This window comes from Mytilus californianus, unplaced genomic scaffold (assembly GCF_021869535.1).
Source record: "Mytilus californianus isolate M0D057914Y unplaced genomic scaffold, xbMytCali1.0.p SCAF_18, whole genome shotgun sequence".
Lineage (NCBI taxonomy): Eukaryota > Metazoa > Mollusca > Bivalvia > Mytilida > Mytilidae > Mytilus > Mytilus californianus.
In genome coordinates, this window is record NW_026262666.1 from 8,779,363 (window position 1) to 8,800,179 (window position 20,817).

Below are 20,817 nucleotides of genomic sequence, written 5' to 3' on the forward strand. Positions count from 1 at the left end.
AAATATATTTGCACATTCACAGCTATCTCCATTGAAACTGTTTTGACTGCCATTAAGGTTTTAGAAAATTGTACACTGTAGATTTATTATTATTCGTTTGATACCAATTTTTAATGGATTTCATTGGTAGAAGAAAACCCCAACTTTAAATGTTAAAACAAGTATTAATTTCCTATAGGCTAGTATGGAAACATAGCTATATAGGCAAATCCAGGAAATCAAGTTTCCACGAAAATATGATTTTTCTTCAATCCACGAAAAATAAATGAATCTAGAATATATGATTTCTTATCTTGTCCTGCTTGTGATATTTTTTACAACATACCAGTACATTTAGCCTCTTGTAATGCTCTATTGTTATCTTCACTAAATTCTTGGTGTCATCTTCCTTGCTTAAATCGCCCGGTATCAGTAATGGCTGAAAAAACATGAACATCATCATTGTGCTATATAAAGTAATTATAAATCAATTTCATTCATTTCAGAGCTTAAGCAAACATATATATTGATACTAAATAGAAAAAAAATTCGTAAGGGTTCCACGGAACCCAGTGTCTCGCCTACTTTTGCTGTTAGTCACAGGCTCAACAAATATGGGGAAAAAATTATTAAATTTTTCTCTAGATACTATCGTATGATTGTAAGAAGTTCTGTTCAAGTTTGGTAAAAATCCAAGAAGGTTTATGAATCTAATAAATGTTTTAAAACTTTAACTGCAGACTTTACGTAATGTTAACTGGAATAAAACTAAGTCCATTTATAAGTAATATACGGAAAAACCGTAAATATTTTTTTACAAAACTTCCTTCTAGATACTAGCTTTTTATCATAAACAAGCTTCTGTCCAAGTGTGGTACAAATCCAGGATAGTTTAAGAAAGTTATTAAAATTTGAAAAACTTTAACCACGGAGTAAAATTGAGAATGGAAATGGGGAATGTGTCAAAGAGACAACAACCCGACCACAGAACAGACAACAGCAGAAGGCCACCAACAGGTCTTCAATGCAGGGAGAAATTCCCGCACCCGGAGGCGTCCTTCAGCTGGCCCCTAAACAAATATATATACTAGTTCAGTGATAATGAACGCCATACTAAACTCCAAATTGTACACAAGAAACTAAAATTAAAAATAATACAAGACTAACAAAGGCTAGAGGCTCCTGACTTGGGACAGGCGCAAAAATGCGGCGGGGTTAAACATGTTTATGAGATCTCAACCCTCCCCCTATACCTCTAGCCAATGTAGAAAAGTAAACGCATAACAATACGCACATTAAAATTCAGTTCAAGAGAAGTCCGAGTCTGATGTCAGAAGATGTAACCAAAGAAAATAAACAAAATGACAATAATACATACGGTAAATAACAACAGACTACTAGCAGTTAGCTGACATGCCAGCTCCAGACTTCAATTAAACTGATTGAAAGATTATGTCTTCATCATATGAATATCAGGCACAATCCTTCCCGTTAGGGGTTTAGTATCATACCATCATAACATATATGAGAAGAACATTATAGTGTTCAGTGATAATGAACGCCATACTAAACTCCAAATTGTACACAAGAAACTAAAATTAAAAATAATACAAGTATTTTTAGCACTGGGTTGGGGTGGACTTTTTCATGTGATAAAAATTTTAAAATCAGTAAATTTTACTTATAACATCACGGAGTGAATGTTATGTTAACTGGCAGAAAAACTAAGTCCATATATGAGTAAAATACGGATAAACAGGATTTTTTTTTTTTTAACATTTTCTTCTGGATACTACCGTATCTTATGATTATAAACAAGCTTCTGTCCAAGTGTGGTACAAATCTAGGAATAGTTTAAGAAAGTTATTAAAATTTGAAAAATTTAACCACAGAGTGAATATTTGTGGAAGCCGCTGACGATGCTGGCGCCGACGGAATGTAGGATTGCTATGTCTCGCTTTTGCGACAAAAGTCGCAGGCTCGACAAAAATGCTTTGAAAAGTTTAGCATTCAGATAAAAATTCATGGCAGATCAGTTTGGATCTGGAACTTAAAGTTACAACAGAAGAAACAAGAACACATATGTGTGTGATCAACACTCCCTAGGAGGGGCCTTGGTGGCTGAGTGGTCTAAGTAGTTACTACTGTAATCACTAGCCAGTCAACACTGAGGTTGTGAGTTCGAACCCCGCTCGTGCGGGTGCACTCGACTCCAATCTTAATTGACTAGGATTGTCAGTTTTCCTATCGAAGGTCGATGGTTTTCTCTGGGTACTCCGGCTTCCTCCACCAATAAAAACTGGCCGCCACGAAATAGCCCAAAAGCGGTGCTTAAAAGTGGCGTTAAAACACCAAAAATCAAAAATCAAATCAATCAACACTCCCTAGGACATCATTTCCCACTTGCATTTTCTTGTTCAGTGAAACACGAAATATGTGGCATATATATATATATTTTATGTAAGTTGTTTTTGTGCTTTGTATAGATTTTTAGAGTAAAGTCAATTGCAACTGATTTTTAGTTATTTCTTATGTTGTGCTGTTACACTACTGTCCTGATTAAAGGAATGGTTGAGGGCTCTCAAACATGTTTAACGATTTTAATCCCGCCACATTTTTTATGAGCCTGTCCGAAGTCAGGAGCCTGTTGTTGTCTTTGGTTCATATCTGCCATATTGGTTGAGTCACATTTTTTATGTGCCTGTCCCAAGTCAGGAGCCTGTAGTAATATATTTTTTTTAAATTGTTTTGTTATAAATAAGGTCGTTCTAAGAATACTTACTGTATTCCCACTACACTGGGTACACTTTTCCCCAACAGCTTTCAAATTGTCCACTTTACGTCCAGTTAATACTAACGAGGCACCAAGTTTAGCAAACAATTCTGCTGTAGCTGCACCTATACCAGAGCTTGCTCCTTATAATGCAATGATATAATAAAATTAAGCACAAAATTTATAAATATTTATAGTTTTTGATTTTTTTGTGTTGTTGGATTTCTTTTCTGTTTAATTCCCATTGATTAGATTTATCTTATTGGACATCGATTAGAGTTGATTCCATGGAATCTATATGATGTCACATTGGACGTTGATTAGAGGGTAAAAATATTGGACACTGATTTGAGAATGTGACGTCACTGAATAGACATGGATTAGAGACCAGACATCGACCTGAGTCTAACAGTGTATATATATCCCACGTCTCCTTTTAATGTCTTTTATTTATATAAGTATACCATGTATACTGTCATGACTTTAAATTAAGAAATCCTTGTGTGCATTTATTATTCTGATTGTTGAGCAATGGACAGTTGTTGTCGTTTGTTGATGTGGTTCATAAGTGTTTCTCGTTTCTCGTTTTTTATATAGACATGATAGATTAGACCGTTGGTTTTCCCGTTTGAATGGTTTTACACTAGTAATTATTGGGGCCCTTTATAGCTTGCTGTTCGGTGTGAGCCAAGGCTCGGTGTTGAAGACCGTACATTGACCTATAATGGTTTACTTTTATAAATTTTGACTTGGATGGAGAGTTGTCTCATTGGCACTCATACCACATCTTCTTATATCTATATAAATGCAGTAATTAATTATTGAATTTTAGGAAATGCTGCATACAAATAATGCTATCAAAATTCAATAATGTAGTTTTCATTTTTGCTAAACTTATCCAGGCAAATATTTGTTATACAGGCGGAAACTAAGTTGAAATTAAACAAAAGAAATGGTACTCTTTGTTAGAGAAGGTAAATAAACAGCTGCGCCATGAGCGCATGATACGCCCGTCATCTTGTGTGTGAATTTTTATGCAATAATCATAAATAGTTTCTGACATGTACGGCGCGACATGCGAAAACCCCCCTTTTTTTTTACAAAAAAATCAATATCTCTAAAATAAAATTTTGAATGAAAACCAAAAAGTATGCAGATCTTTAGATTAATATAACTAAGAAGTGTGTAAAATTTTAAGCAATAATCATAAATCGTTTTTGAGATACGGCGCGACATATGAAAAACCCCCTTTTTTTAAAAAAAAAAATCAATATCTCTAAAATAAAATTTTGAATCAAAACAAAAAGTATACAGATCTTTAGATTAATATAACTAAGAAGTGTGTAAAATTTTAAGCAATAATCATAAATCGTTTTTGAGATACAGCACGACATGTGAAAAACCCCTTCCCATTTTTTAAAAAATACTCAATACTCAAAAATAAAATTTTGAATCATCACCAAAAAGTATACAGATCTTAAGATTAATATAACTAAAAAGTGTGTAAAGTTTTAAGCAATAATCATAAATTGTTTTTGAGATACGTACGGCGCGACATGTGAAAAAAAACTTACACCTGTTTTACACCATGGTAACTCAAAAAGTTTTAATCTTATTTTCACCAAAAAATATACAGATTGTTTGACCATCATAAGAAACAACTATTTATAGTTTTTAAACCATAGTACGTCCCATCAAAATTTTGACGGGCGTATAAAAAGGAGAAGTTAATAAATTTGAATTGTTCACATCTGTTTCTATGGGCTTTAAAAGTTAAATGAATGTGCCTAATTTAGAATTTTATGCATCTTATGTATGTGTATTTACTTAAATTATTGAATTGAGCTTCGAGATATTTGTAATCTTTTAAATTAAAGACAAATTTTCACAAAACAGTCGATTGTGGTAGGTGCCAATTCTCATGGATCTTTTTTGTGCATAAGCATAAATTCCGCCGAAAAAAATTCCAAAGAAAAATACTAGATTTATCTTCTTAAAGCATCAATTTGCATCATCTCGCTTCACATTCTATTATTTTTATATATTTAGGCTGTAGGTTGATACAAAAAACATTAAAAATGTACAGTACTAAAAGATGAAATATATGGGTCAAGTGAAATACCTTTCTAATGAGTCATAACAACAGAGCAGGCGTGTTCGAAAAACAAGTTTTTTACTAAAAGTACTTGACGACAAACTTTTCTGGTGGATCTTAAAAATGCATAACTTCAAAAAAACTTCATTTTTTGTGTGTGTTATCTAGGGTAATTAGTCTTCAAAATCTGAAATTTTTTAGTCTGCCCTTCCACGAAATATTTAATTAGAATTTTTAAAATATTTCTGAACTTTCAAAAAATTCACCCTAACAACCGATCAGACAATAGTTTCAAGTTGACCAAATGCATAAAAGTACATTAAATGATGCTCAACAGCTACATGTAGTAGACACATTTGTCTTTTACAATACAACTGGCATATACATGTGATATAAGGATCGTATTGATACTGTGTGTATAAATTTATTGGTTTTCAAGAGCTAAATTGACAGCACGTCATCACTACAATGGCTTCCATTTTTACGATTATAAAAATCAGGTGGCGTAATGGGGAGATAATTTTGACGAAGTAGAATCCTGACTGTTATACATGTAATAAAAACAAGACAAATATTTCTGAATTTTCAGAATATACCAGTTGCAATACATACAAGTCTGATAAGAGATCCTTACTAGATAGTCATGATACATTGTAGTAAGTGATGATAAAAGGACATAAGACATAAGACATAAAGCTTTATTTAGAGTCGGTATAAGCAAATAATTACAAACATAAGCTCTGAAGAGCTTTTAAAACCGGAAGAGCTTTTAAAACCGACAAAAAAGGTCAGAAAAGGACAAAAGAAATAAAAAATAAAAAATGTTCAGAAGTTAAAACATGTTTGTTAAACCATTTTTTTAAAGTCTAGGCTAGCGGTCAGTAAAACTAGTTGAATTTGACTGATTTATAAAGGAATTTGTGCTATTTGACAAGCTTTAGAAACAGAGAGTTTTTTCTCCTGTTTATATTAATTCCTAGCAGGTACAAATAAATTTTATACATGTACACACATGTGGTTTATCAGTAATATCACACATGATTATGATCAAATATAAAATTCTATATTTTATCACTGTAAAAATTTTATTGATACCTGATTTTGTTATATATCCAAAATTGGGAATAATACCCATTTATGATTATCTTTCCAATCCTGTTAACGTCCAGTGGCAAATATTGCATGCATATACATGTATATACTGTTATACAGCTGGACGATTATATATCTGGTTGCAAAGTCATTTCAAAATAAATATAACTGACGGGCAGGGTATAGAGTTTTAAAATATTTGAAAACAAATTAAAAAATTAACATTATTTGTTGCCAAGATGTTATTGTTACCGGTTATTAAAGCAACTTTGCCAGCAAGATTTCCAAGTGTTGTCGCCATATTTCTTGACCTTTCGTTTTTGTAACTGACAAACCAAATTCGGATGTGGAAAGAAACTATTACGGATAGCCTAGGGAATCTGTATTTTTACGAATATATATATATGGAAAATTGAGATAAAAAAAAATCCCGCAGTTTATGAGTTCACATCATATTGTATTTTCCGTACTTATTGTTACCCCTCTTAAACGTCTATTAATACATTCATTTTAAAACGCCAAATAAATATCATAGTTTTAACTTTTCGCTTGGTGTTCAATACTTGAACTCATCACAGACTTTTTTTTTCAACTACAAAAGACTCATCAGTGACGCTCGAATAAAAACAGTTTAAAAGGCTTAATAAAAAGAAAGTTGAAGATCATTCTAATGATCCGGGGCCAAAATGCGGCCACGACTGTTTCAGTGTCAAACACAGCCAGAGACATATATGTGTATATCTCTGATACAGCTAAAGTAATCTATGGTTATTCCCTGAGATAGAAAATCCTTAGTATTTCGAAAAATTCAATGTTTTATAAACAGTTGATTTATTATGGCCATATTAATGATCATTCATGTCAACACAGAAGTGCTGACTACTGGGCCGGTGATACCCTAGGGCAGGAAACCTCCACCAGCAGTGGCATCGACCAAGTGGTTGTAAATAAAATCATCAAAGATACCGGGATTAAAATTGTGTACGCCAGACGCGTGTTTCGTCTTAAAAAAAATTCTTATCATCAAGTGATGCCCGAATAAAAAAAAGTTTAAATGTCAAATAAAATAAGAAGTCGAAGAGAATTAAGGACCCAAAACCCACGATCAAGTACTAGTGTTCTTATTTGCTTAAGTGTAAAATGTCGAACTGACTTTGTAAATATATTTCATTAATTGAGACAGTCTGCAAAGCTACGGAATGCAATTATTTCCATTTATGGCCACTAATTGTGCACACATGTATGGAAAATTAAACAAGATTTTTCTAAAATTTGATTTCAAAGATTTCAAAGAATTTCAAACGGTTTTTGTTCGAAACATTGACCATATAAATGACAAACATCAGGGGATGGGATTGGAGGATTCAGACTTCTTCACATAGTCTACTTCTTACCATTCTTATATATAAATACATGTGTTTCGAAATAGATCATGTGGTTAATTTTAAGGCAAAACAAGTAATTAGAAGTACTTCAAAAGGTACCATTCCCTTGGTCGAAATGTATAATTCTGTAATTACACACTCAATAATTTAGTAAATTTTATTTAAAAAAAACAAAACAAAACCAAGAGGATGATATTAGATGGATGGGTGGACAGCTGTTAACTTGTGACGTCCAGTGGCAAATCAAATGCAAATACAGGACGAGAACATATTATTCAGGTATGAATATGAACCCTGCTTTGTAATAGACCGACACGCTGAGTCGGATTTAAAACGTGATAATTCAGAAGGTAACAGTTCTCAGGAAGACAATGTCTTTGGTTTGACACTGCCGGGGTTCGAACCCATGACCTCCAGCTCTTAATCGAGGACGCTACTACGTAAGCATTGTACAGGTTGCGGTATTGATATTAATTTAGATAATTTCCGGCAAATTTTTAAAAACTGTTAGAACCTTTTTTGTTATAAACAAAACTCTAATTATTATTATAGATCACTAGAATTAATACTGATAAGGGTAAATAGAGCAGAGTATACGTATGAAACAACAAAACAATTAATCACACCACACCGGTACCTTTCGTCCGTAATGGATAAATAGTCAGATGTTTAATCGAGTCACACGAATGAGGAAGTGGATTTGTCGGGGGGGATTCATTTAAGTTTGTTTTAACTTGTTCATTTTTCTCTATTCTCACGACTCACGAATAATTGTTTTCAGCAACAACAAACATTACATATACATCATTATATCCTTCGTAAATATACAATATATAAGATTAAGGAGATGTAGTGTGATTGCCGATGAGACAAGTTCAACAATCCATTATACAGAGTTCAAGTAAGTTGATATAAGCAATTATAGGCCACGGAACGTTCTTGTGATCTTTAATGATGCAACAAACTTTCAAAGGTGTATTTGTAGACTGCTTGTATATTCACTTTGTATACAAGTACATGTATCTATTTATTGTTTGCATGCTTATCTTTCTTCATTAAAGTTTTTAGACTCCATGCAATTAAAAGTTTGTAGAAACATATTGTATATAAAAACGTGTCTACAATGTTGAAGACGTATATGAGGGTCTGGATGGGTTTACAGATAGAAAATAATGGGCATATACCACAGAATAATGGACATAAAAAAATAGAGAAAACTCGTCAAAAAATAAATAGAGAATAATGGGATGCTAAAATATTTTTTGAACAAAGAAAATGACATAAAAAATAAAGAATACAGAAATGAGACCACTCATCCAGATCCAAGTATAAACAAGTATGTCCCAAGTCAGGAGCCTCTGGCCTTCGTTAGTCCCGTATGTTTTTTTTTTAAATTTTGGTTCATTTATATGCTTCGGAGTTTTGTGTGACGGTCCATTTTCGCTGAACTGGTACACATTTTTATTCAAGGGACAGCTGAAGCCCGCTACTGGGAGGTGGGATTTTATCTCTTATAGTTGAAGACCATTGGTGGCCTTGGGCTGTTTTCTGCTCTTTGGTCGGATTTTTGTCTCTTTGACACAATCCCCGTTTTCATTATCAATCTTATCATATGTCTTTAGGATTTTTTGTCATGGTGTTTCTCTCAAATTGGTTTATTGATTTATGCTCCCAATCTACTTTTATTTATATACTTACATGTATCAAACGTACAACACGTTGCGTTTTACTTAATAAGATTTGTAAAAGTTTTAAGGTCACAGATATCGGCAAATACGTATTTAATGGCCTATTTATTATCAACATAGCACCTACATATCTTCGTTTAAGGTCAAGTCAAGTTGGTGACTGATAAGAGGTTTGATTCCAAAATAAATCCAAGGATGAAAATGAAACGTCATTTATTATTATGCATTTGTGTCATTTCCTTCGTTTGTTCTGGGACTAGTGACAAAATAACTATAAGGGAGCTTTTTAGAGCATTGCGTTCAGGTACCAATACTAAAATCGTCACAGGAGATCTATATGGAGCCCACCCACCAAATGCCGATGATGATAAAAGTACTAATGAACTTTCAGAAGCTATTCATTTTTTGGAGACTGAAATGTTTCTGTTAACCGGTGAAACAATGACCAAGGAGGAATTGATGGTGAAAGAGATTTTAGAACTGAAACGGTCTGTGTTTCTCTTAAAAAGGGCTATGAATGGTACGAGCAAAGGACGAAGACGTGAGTATAACATATGTCAAGAAAGGTTTGTTTCTGTTGCATATACTATTTAGATAGTGTTTAACATTTAGACAACGTGACTTGCGTAACTCCAATCCATGGTAGCCCCTTTTGATATGTACAACCTTAAATTCTAGTTGCTCATTAAATTTTTTAACCAGCTGCAAAAATAAATAAATACAAACTGCATACATGTCACTGCTTGCAAAAATATTGAAAAAATATTATACAATCCAAATACCTCTACATAGAATAGAATATAATAGATTATTACATCGCGATGACCGTGAGGGCATTCCGATGTATTGTTGCCGACGAGATTTCTACTTACGTAACTTTAATTTCTAGCCAGGCATCCCGGCCCGATCTAGCTGCGCGTCGCAAGGCTGACAAGATTAGGCAAGACCCCAGGCTACTTTGATTTCGTGTTTGACTGGTTACCGATCTATAAATACGCGGACATTATCGAGTGCAAAATAACATTCCTTATCGCTTGTTATAAATTCATTTCTTAAATGAATACTCATAAAATATTATTGTTTATAACATAAATTAATAATATGAAAATGTTTTGTCGTTAGAAATATATATATATAAGTAAAAAATAATTGATAATATCTATGCACACGTACAGAAAAATTGTGTTAACGCATGCGGAAGAATATCTCAAGAACGTTTTGCGGGAGATATGAATGCCTGATCAAATCCAATCTATCAGAAAAATCATTTAATTACAGAAGAGTGTCCACCATGCACTTGCACTGCACTATTATTAGAATAGTATATAAAAGAATGATATACAAATGGATGAAAATTATATTTTATACAAGTCATGTAACTGTTATATTAATGTATAACAACAAACCAGAGTATACAGATTTGTATCACTACAATATAATAGTGACCATCCACATGAACTTGCGGTCATCCGATGTTCAGTACTTCAGTACTTTGATAATATTTGTATTCCCCAAATTAGGCCTGAGGGCCCCAGGAGGGCATATAGCATATAATCAATATCCACACATTAGAACTAGTGCGAGTAACTAGAAGACCAATAAAAAAGGAGGAAAAAAACCCAAAACAAAACAAACAAAAACAGTCTGAGAGAACATGATTCATTTATTAGTTGTTATTGGCTTTCAAATAGTTTACAGTACCTGCGAGTACTCTTATATCGATGCTTGTGTTTAATGATTTATATGGTAGTTGTGTTTGTGCTTGGTACCGATCTAGTGAGTGAGTTAAGCCTTTTGCAACTGATTTTTTATAGTTTGTACTTTGTGTTGTGATGTTTCACTACTGTCAGAGGTGAGGGAATGATTGAACGCTCACAAATGATTTTTAATCCCTAGACATTCTCTGTGTGCCTGTCCACAGTCAGGAGCCTGAAATCAGTGGTTGTCGTTGGCTCATGTCTGTCATATTTGTTTTTCGCAAATTATATGGTTATTTTTTTTAATTGTTTCACATCTTTCATGTAGGGACCTTTTATAGATGACTATACGGTATGATTTTTTCTTATTGTTTAAAGCCGTACGGTGACCTAACATTGCTAATATCTACCTCATTTGGACTCTGGTGAATAGTTTTCTCATTGGCCATCATATCTCCTCATGTGTACAGTAAAATGAAAAAAACTGGTATTCATGAGCTCAAACGCCCCCAAAAAGTTGTTTAAATAGTATTAACTAGATGCTAATGGCACAGCCGTAGTTTGACGGGATTCATTGTTGAAGGGGTACAATGTAACATTTTTATTTGTTAAAGCGTGCTTACTTAAAATTTCAGATCTGGAAAAACAGTCACAACTGGAAAGCAGTAGTGAAAATTCTAGAGACTCTGAGATTATGGAAAGTTTCAGCAGACTTGAAAACAGAATAAACTACCTAGAACATGAAAATAAGGAAAGGAATAAGAGAATATTAGAATTAGAAGACAAATTAAAAAGTTCAAATTAAATTTCTTCTAGTAAAATATTGCGTTTTCAATTATTTTTTATGCCTATACTACCATGTTGTGTGTATATTTGACCTTACAATTTGTTCTGAAGACGTGAATTTCACTTTGAGATGAAGATTAGCAATAAAGGTTCATTTTCATTGCTTTTAGTTTTATTACGTTCTTTCAAGGGGCATTAGCTACGAGATGAAAAAAATATTTTTTTTGTTCAATCATTAATGAAAGTGAAATAGTGAAATCATTATTCGCTTTTAGCAGGCAGTTTAGTTCAATTTTGTCAAAATAAGCATTGCTGATGAATTCTTCATTTGAAAGTGAATAATTCGACCTCATTGAATCCGTATTCATTTGACCTTCAATCTAACCCCTTAGCTGGTTACGCACGTATTAATCGTGTTCAGCCATTAAAAGGAAAAGAATGTCACACTGAAAGTGAAACAAAGGTGAATCATTTCGTTTACTAATTCGATCAGCAAAAATCATTCTTATACAGGTAAAAACGATGATTAACTTATTTGTTTAACCTATAACATGGAATCAAACAAACCTAGAAACATCCAATTGCACGTGGTCGTAATCTATTTATGTTTATGTTTATATCGGGTTATGTGACCGTCGGCAGTCATCGAAGGTCATCTCGATGGTTAATCAAATGGCGTCTTGACTCAAATGCACACGAAATGTTGATATATATATTATCGAGTCCGTGCATTAATAATTGTTTATTTCAGACTTATTGTAATTTGGATGTTCGTTTTAGTACATGTATGTTATATATCAACTATGAGAATTTGATTCAAATCGGGGATCATGCGGAATTTGACAGCTAATGCCCCTTTAAGGGTTTCGGTGTCATGAATTCACTTAGAACAAATATTTTACTTTTCAAAAACTTTAATGGATTACTAAGAATTCTTGTTCATACATTGTAGGTCTTATTTGAGCATCTGAAGCATTAGGACCTTAAATGACCTCGGTCATGGAACGATCAATATGTAAAATGACCTGGAGTATCAAATGTATTCCATGACATTCGGATTGACCTGCCTGTGGGACAAACTGTATGATAAAATACTTACGTTTGAGACTTTCAGATATATAGCTGTTTCAATACCATGTTTACCTTGACAATCACTTCGCAACCTCGAGCCACTCTTAATTCATATATATTCGCCAAAACAAAAATATAGTTGTTAGTCCTGCCTAGCCACCTACCATAAATGTCCATGCCTTCCCTAACATATTTTATACAAAAAAATAATTTAGCGCCGTTTAAGTACAAGCATTTTGGGATAAGCAGTGGGGGGTGTCCCGGGTGTTCGATCCCACATTTTTCTATTTTTCTTTACTATGTGAACGTTTCGTGTTCCTGGGAGGATCCCCCCTCCCCCTTTCAGAATGACTGGATCCGCGCTTGAATTTGATGATAATTACGCAACCTAATGAAGCATCTAGCTACATTCAGTTTTTTAAAAATATTAATCATTTTGACAAATCCAGGGGATTCTGAAGAGGTCTTCAAAAAAGGTCGTAATACAGATTGTTGTGAGATAAAGGGTAAATTACATAATAAGTCAATGAAGTTATGATTCTTACTCTAAATACGTTAATACAACAAATAAAATGATAACAATGGTGTTTTTAAGCTTAGAGTAACACCAAGCTTCAAATATTAGATGCATTATATACAAAGACGGTTTTTTAATATATTGGCTAGTAAAAAACTACGTCCCTTTCAAAAATCCTGGATTCGCCCCTGCTCTGCGTCCTTGTAAATTAAATAGTGTTCCCATAATGCATTGCGACAAATTTTAATTGTCCTATCTTAACTAAGAAATATAACAGTTTATCGTTGAAAGCACTGACAATTCTGAAAAGTCACCCAGTATCTACAAACAATATCAATTAGCTTTATTTCTTTAAATGAAGGAATGATTTATTGATTAATAAAGAACAATTTGGACTACAATGTTGATTGTGTCTTTTCTTTATTGCTTGGTTACTGAACTCTCCTTTCACCGAGGACATATGCAATGTCTTCCACCATCAATAGGCACTTGTGCTCCCGTAATAAAGGAGGAATCATCAGAAGCCAAAAATGCAATCATACCGGCTACTTCCTGTACTTCTCCGGGTCTTCCTAAAGCATGTGTAATCTTTGTCCTTTCCAAAAACTGAAAATAAAAGCGTCACAACATTAAGACATTACCAAATGAAGATATGAAAAATAGCCTGACATTTAAAAAAAAATAAGAACATTACTTAGCCATAGGAAGAACCATCCAACTTCTGTAACCCCCCCTTTTTCTTTCAATATCTTTATTATCTTTAATTATCTAAAAAAAAAACAACAAATATTATGATGGAATCCCTAACATATTACATGTAAACCCCACTATGATGTATGAGGGTCTGGATGGGGTTTACAGAATAGAGAATAATGAACAAAATGTGCAGAATTAAGGGGAAAAACTAATATAATATAGTAAAATAGGCAAAAAATAAAGAATAGAGAATAATGAGCAAAATTTATAAAGGATAGAGAAAAATTGCTTAAAAAATTAAAGAATACAGAATTGAAGGACCCCCCCCCCCCCCCCAAATCAAGAACATCATGTATAGGTATGATCATATTATTTTCTGGTGAGGTAGAATAATTTTACAAAAAGGGTGAAAAAATAAGTATGTGTAGCAACCGATGAATATTATTTAATTTTAAAAAGTCCTCCTGAATCTTCCCCACCCCCCCCCCCCCCCCCCCCCCGTTCCGTAATATCAATTGGTCGTCCAATCGTTAATTTGCTTATGTATGATATGAATAAATAATAATATGACAACATTTTTTTTTTTGAAGTGAGAAAAAGATAACACGCTTAATGGCATTATAATGACATTGAATATATGAGAATCGTAAAGGTCATTACTCTATATTCAAATTCCATTTCAATTTTGAAAATGTTTGAGCAAGAAAAATATAACGTTACACTATCATATCATTTACAGTGTGTGTAACGGAGGGCCGGGTTTACAGCCCCCTCACGCCACCACACACACAAACCCGGCACACTTGCTGTTCGGCCCATGGAAATATGTGTTAACATACTTTTTGATAAGCTTCTTTCATCCATTCCACCTCTCTTGTGTATTTCTGTTTTTATCACTCCTGGACTGTCGAAAGAATAAAATTACAATAAACGTATATAAAGACTTTGAGTGCTGTTCTGCACAATTTGTAATATGCATGCATTTTCCCTGTAACTTTCTTTATTCCAGTATCGACCGTGCAAGACCTTCATGGGTAGTCAATGTCTTTAAAAATCACCCTCATTCATTCATTCCATTGAAAGATCTAATAAGGTGGAGTGTTGCATACTCCAAAGACATGTCTTAGGGAGCTACCATTTGATTTTTAGGGGGGGGGGGGGGGGGGCTAGGATGAAATTTGAAAAAAAATAGGCAGGACAGGAGTTTTGAGTAAAAAAAAAGGCAGGATGAGATTATTTGCCAAAAAAAAGGCAGGATGACAATTTATGTAAAAAAAAAAGTCAGGATAAACTAAAAAAAAAAAAGTCAGGATAAACTAAAAAAAAAAGGCAGGACCGAATAGAGAGAAAAATAAAAAGGCAGGACAAAATTTTTCATCCTAGCAAACAAACTGACAATGTCGTGGCAAAAAAAAGAAGAAAAACGGCGAAAAAGACAAATCACAGTATACAAAACACAACATAAAAACTAAAGACTGAGCAACACGAAGTCCACCAAAACCAGGGATGATCTCAGGTGGTGCTCAGAAAGGGTAACCATATCCTGCTCCACGTGGCACCCTGGAGCCTTGACATATGGCATTGAACTCGTGTATCGTAAAAGACGAACATTGTCCCACAGATGGCCTTTTTTCATTGCTTAGCAATGGCTATGATAATCATTAATTTATCTTACATTATTCAAAATAATATCATGTATGGTAACCTTTTTTTTAAACATATGCAATATAACTATTACACTTTTATATTAATATTTGTCTTTTACATCTTATTATTTGAATCAATGAATTATACACAACTCTTTGTTACGAATGTAATCTAAATGTTATTACTACATGGTATCTCATTCAAATCATTAAAGAACTGAAGCGCTGGCCATTGGTGCATACCTGTATAAGCAGTTACTATAGATTTGACGATTAGAAGAAACATATTTTTGTGTGCAGTTTGCTTGTTTGGTTTTTTTTTGGGAAAAAAAGGGTTGGAGACTATTAAAACTACTGACAATTCATGTGAAACTATGAAAAACCAAACTTTTGCCCATATTTGATGCTAGGACCTTGACCTTTCTTCTAATGACATTATCAATAGGGATCTTCTTCTCCCCAAAGGTCAGTATCTACCAAATATTTGGAGAGATCTTATAATCATAGCTCAATATATATTGACCAGAAACGAACTTTCCTAAAATTTAAAATTATCTATTGACACTGTGACCTTGATCTTGACCTTTGACCCAAATTATCAATATGGATTATTCTTCTTCTTTCCAAAGGCATAATTTAAGCTAAGTTTAATAAAGGTTGGAATCAAATAATATTATCAGGAAACTAACCATTTGCCAAAATTTTAGTCAACCAAGGCTGCTGTGGTTTTCACCTTCGACATTTAGTGACAATCATAATCAATATAATAGGGGTATTCTTCACTCCATGGGACATTTTCAAACTAGGTTTGATAAAGATTTTTTGACTCTAATGATTTTGTTCGGAAACAGAAAACATTTCTCTTTTACATGCACAATATATAGAATTTAAATTATATATTGTATAAACTATTTGTTGTGCAGGAGGTTCTCATATGATGAATGGATTCAAAATAAATAATACAAAAATCACAGTTTCATATTGAAGATAAACTTACTTTACGCTGTTTACTCTAATTTGCTTTGAAGCTAGTTCTGAAAAATTAATAACAATAACATTTACATAAAAAACGTTGAAGTATATACCAATGTCAAATAAGATCAACTTATCACTTAGTTAAGATTGAATGGCTTCCTAGTGGCATTTGATAATAGAAAGATGTTCGAGCACGTTTAATAAATATTACGTGGCTCAATATCTTATTTAACCATCATTTTACTGGATGAATGAAAGACTTCATGAAAACGTCTGGTGGCAAATATTACACGCATAATATGACGTGAACATACTAATGTGATTTTCATATAATTACATTACATGTATGTTTTTAATTATAATACGTTATTTTGATTAGCTAACAGCAATCCCACGTCATTCTGAAATTAACCTTCCGGCGGCACATTTTTAGAATGAAGCGCTTCATACAAAATGTATTTCGGTCAACGCTTTTACACCCCAATAGATTTACAAAAAGAAGCATTCAATTCTTAAATGAAACCCCCTGTGTACTAGAAATACACGCTGAGCGGGATTGAAACGTGCTGTTTCACAAGGTTGATGTAACAGTCCACAGAAAGACATATCACCCTACCCGGAAATATCATTTTAACTTCGAGGTGAGCAGTCTTTGCTCTCACTGTCAAATGCATAAGGCCCGTGCCAAGCGGATATGCAGCAAATACCAATTGTCAAGTTTTTAATTTAAATCGTTCTCTGGAATATGTAAAAAAAATTACCTAGTGCTGCACACTTTGTAAACTGATCTACTGCACTTTTGGACATACAGTAAGCTATGACACCAGGGAACTGAAAAAAATACATTTCAATCTGTGTTTTTTTTTTTATTTTGATTTTGCGAACAAAACTTCTAACTATTAGCATAATTATGCCGAGACTTGAAACATTGGATGAGAATTTAATAAAAAAAAACTTAGTAAGGCATATGCTAACATAGATAAGCAGCTGTTTTTGGTCTTTAATTCACAATGATATAGTGCCAGGAAAAATAATTTTGGATGATTTTATAATAAAAAATTATATATTTCGTGAAAAAACCTGATATTTTAAATTGTTTTAACCCCCTTTTGATCCGCCACTGGTCTGAAGGTAAGACGAAGAATTGCATCAAGGCCTTCAACATTTGATTTATAAAGTCTGTCGTGAACAAATAATAATATATTCTGCATCTATGGCAAAGAACTACCCGTAAACCATAAAAATACAGACAAAATATATAAAAATCCTTCAATAAATCGGACTATCATAATTTTTAATTCAATAAATTTGAAAACAAATGACTTACCGATCGTATACCGTTAACACTTGAGACAATTACAATGCTGCCTTTAGTCTTCTCTAAATACGGAACACATAACTGTGTAATATGAAACACTGACCTACAGAAACAAGAATAAACCTTGAATAAATTTGGAACACATAGCTGTGTAATATGGAACACTGACCTACAGAAACAAGAATACAACGTGAATAAATATAGAACACATAGCTGTGTAATATGGAACACTGACCTACAGAAACAAGAATAAACCTTGAATAAATTTGGAACACATAGCTGTGTAATATGGAACACTGACCTACAGAAACAAGAATACAACGTGAATAAATATAGAACACATAGCTGTGTAATATGGAACACTGACCTACAGAAACAAGAATACAACGTGAATAAATATAGAACACATAGCTGTGTAATATGGAACACTGACCTACAGAAACAAGAATAAACCTTGAATAAATTTGGAACACATAGCTGTGTAATATGGAACACTGACCTACAGAAACAAGAATACAACGTGAATAAATATAGAACACATAGCTGTGTAATATGGAACACTGACCTACAGAAACAAGAATAAACCTTGAATAAATTTGGAACACATAACTGTGTAATATGGAACACTGACCTACATAAACAAGAAAAAACGTGAATAAATATAGAACACATAGCTGTGTAATATGGAACACTGACCTACAGAAACAAGAATACAACGTGAATAAATATAGAACACATAGCTGTGTAATATGGAACACTGACCTACAGTAACAAGAATAAACCTTGAATAAATTTGGAACACATAGCTGTGTAATATGGAACACTGACCTACAGAAACAAGAATACAACGTGAATAAATATAGAACACATAGCTGTGTAATATGGAACACTGACCTACAGAAACAAGAATAAACCTTGAATAAATTTGGAACACATAGCTGTGTAATATGGAACACTGACCTACAGAAACAAGAATAAAACGTGAATAAATATAGAACACATAGCTGTGTAATATGGAACACTGACCTACAGAAACAAGAATAAAACGTGAATAAATTTGGAACACATAGCTGTGTGATATGGAACACTGACCTACAGAAACAAGAATACAACGTGAATAAATTTGGAACACATAGCTGTGTAATATGGAACACTGACCTACAGAAACAAGAATAAAACGTGAATAAATTTGGAACACATAGCTGTGTGATATGGAACACTGACCTACAGAAACAAGAATACAACGTGAATAAATTTGGAACACATAGCTGTGTGATATGGAACACTGACCTACAGAAACAAGAATACAACGTGAATAAATATAGAACACATAGCTGTGTAATATGAAACACTGACCTACAGAAGCAAGAATAAACCTTGAATAAATTTGGAACACATGGCTGTGTAATATGGAACACTGACCTACAGAAGCAAGAATAAACCTTGAATAAATTTGGAACACATAGCTGTGTAATATGAAACAATGACCTACAGAAGCAAGAATAAACCTTGAATAAATTTGGAACACATAGCTGTGTAATATGAAACAATGACCTACAGAAGCAAGAATTAACCGTGAATAAATTTGGAACACATAGCTGTGTAATATGGAACACTGACCTACAGAAGCAAGAATAAACCTTGAATAAATATAGAACACATAGCTGTGTAATATGGAACACTGACCTACAGAAACAAGAATAAACCTTGAATAAATATAGAACACATAGCTGTGTAATATGGAACACTGACCTACAGAAGCAAGAATAAACCTTGAATAAATTTGGAACACATAGCTGTGTAATATGAAACAATGACCTACAGAAGCAAGAATAAACCTTGAATAAATTTGGAACACATAGCTGTGTAATATGGAACACTGACGTACAGAAACAAGAAAAAACCGTGAATAAATATAGAACACATAGCTGTGTAATATGAAACACTGACCTACAGAAACAAGAATTAACCGTGAATAAATATAGAACACATAGCTGTGTAATATGAAACACTGACCTACAGAAACAAGAATAAAACATGAATAAATTTGGAACACATAGCTGTGTAATATGAAACACTGACCTACAGAAACAAGAATAAAACGTGAATAAATTTGGAACATATAGTTGTGTAATATGAAACACTGACCTACAGAAACAAGAACAAACGTGAATAAATATAGAACACATAGCTGTGTAATATGAAACACTGACCTACAGAAACAAGAACAAACGTGAATAAATATAGAACACATAGCTGTGTAATATGAAACACTGACCTACAGAAACAAGAATAAACCTTGAATAAATTTGGAACACATAACTGTGTAATATGGAACACTGACCTACAGAAACAAGAATACAACGTGAATAAATATAGAACACATAGCTGTGTAATATGGAACACTGACCTACAGAAACAAGAATAAACCTTGAATAAATTTGGAACACATAGTTGTGTAATATGAAACACTGACCTACAGAAACAAGAATAAAACATGAATAAATTTGGAACACATAGCTGTGTAAACACAACTATGGAACACGAATACATGTTGTAAAATGAAACCTTGTTAAAGAAAACTACGAAAATATGAATTATATTGAACACCAATCTTTAACTGTGTCTTTTTCTAATTATTTATTAACAGTTTGCTTTTCTTCAATAAAACTTGATCCCCTTAATCTTACCTTGCATTAATATTCATTACTTTGTCATACTGTTCTAATGTTTGGGTTTCCACACTCCCCAACTTCCACAATCCCTGCCGAACTAACCTTGATAAACAAAAAAAACAAAAATTAAATCAAGCCATACATCACAGTTTATTATTCCATGTAGATACTTCATCCTAGACAAGTTCCCATAAGAATAAAAGTTTTAGGAGCAATGTGTTCAAATTTATTGGAGGAATATGGAAAGGTCATGTTTTGCCACAAGTGAACAACTCCGACGGTTTCTGTTTAAAATACAAACTATGCACTCAAAGATTTCAAACACTCTATATATCGTTTTTAGCTAGAGGTATAGGGGGAGGGTTGAGATCTCAAAAAACATGTTTAACCCCGCCGCATTTTTGCACCTGTCCCAAGTCAGGAG

The 20,817-nt window shown here is 33.2% G+C and overlaps 1 protein-coding gene and 1 pseudogene across 1 annotated transcript in view; one reads left to right on the top strand and one right to left on the bottom strand.

Annotated features, from left to right (window-relative positions):
- Positions 1–11,530, top strand: part of LOC127726660 (probable proline iminopeptidase) — an 86,629-nt pseudogene extending 75,099 nt beyond the window's left edge.
- LOC127726805 (glucose 1-dehydrogenase-like) overlaps positions 1–20,817 on the bottom strand; it is a 46,307-nt gene that overhangs the window by 13,641 nt on the left and 11,849 nt on the right. Inside the window, exons 4-8 of the mRNA XM_052234259.1 lie at positions 20,439–20,495; positions 18,485–18,546; positions 6,192–6,325; positions 2,762–2,895; positions 326–418 (exon numbers count right to left, since the gene is read on the bottom strand). Coding sequence (XP_052090219.1) covers positions 326–418; positions 2,762–2,895; positions 6,192–6,325; positions 18,485–18,546; positions 20,439–20,495 — 480 coding nt within the window. The remainder of the gene's footprint in view (positions 1–325; positions 419–2,761; positions 2,896–6,191; positions 6,326–18,484; positions 18,547–20,438; positions 20,496–20,817) is intronic.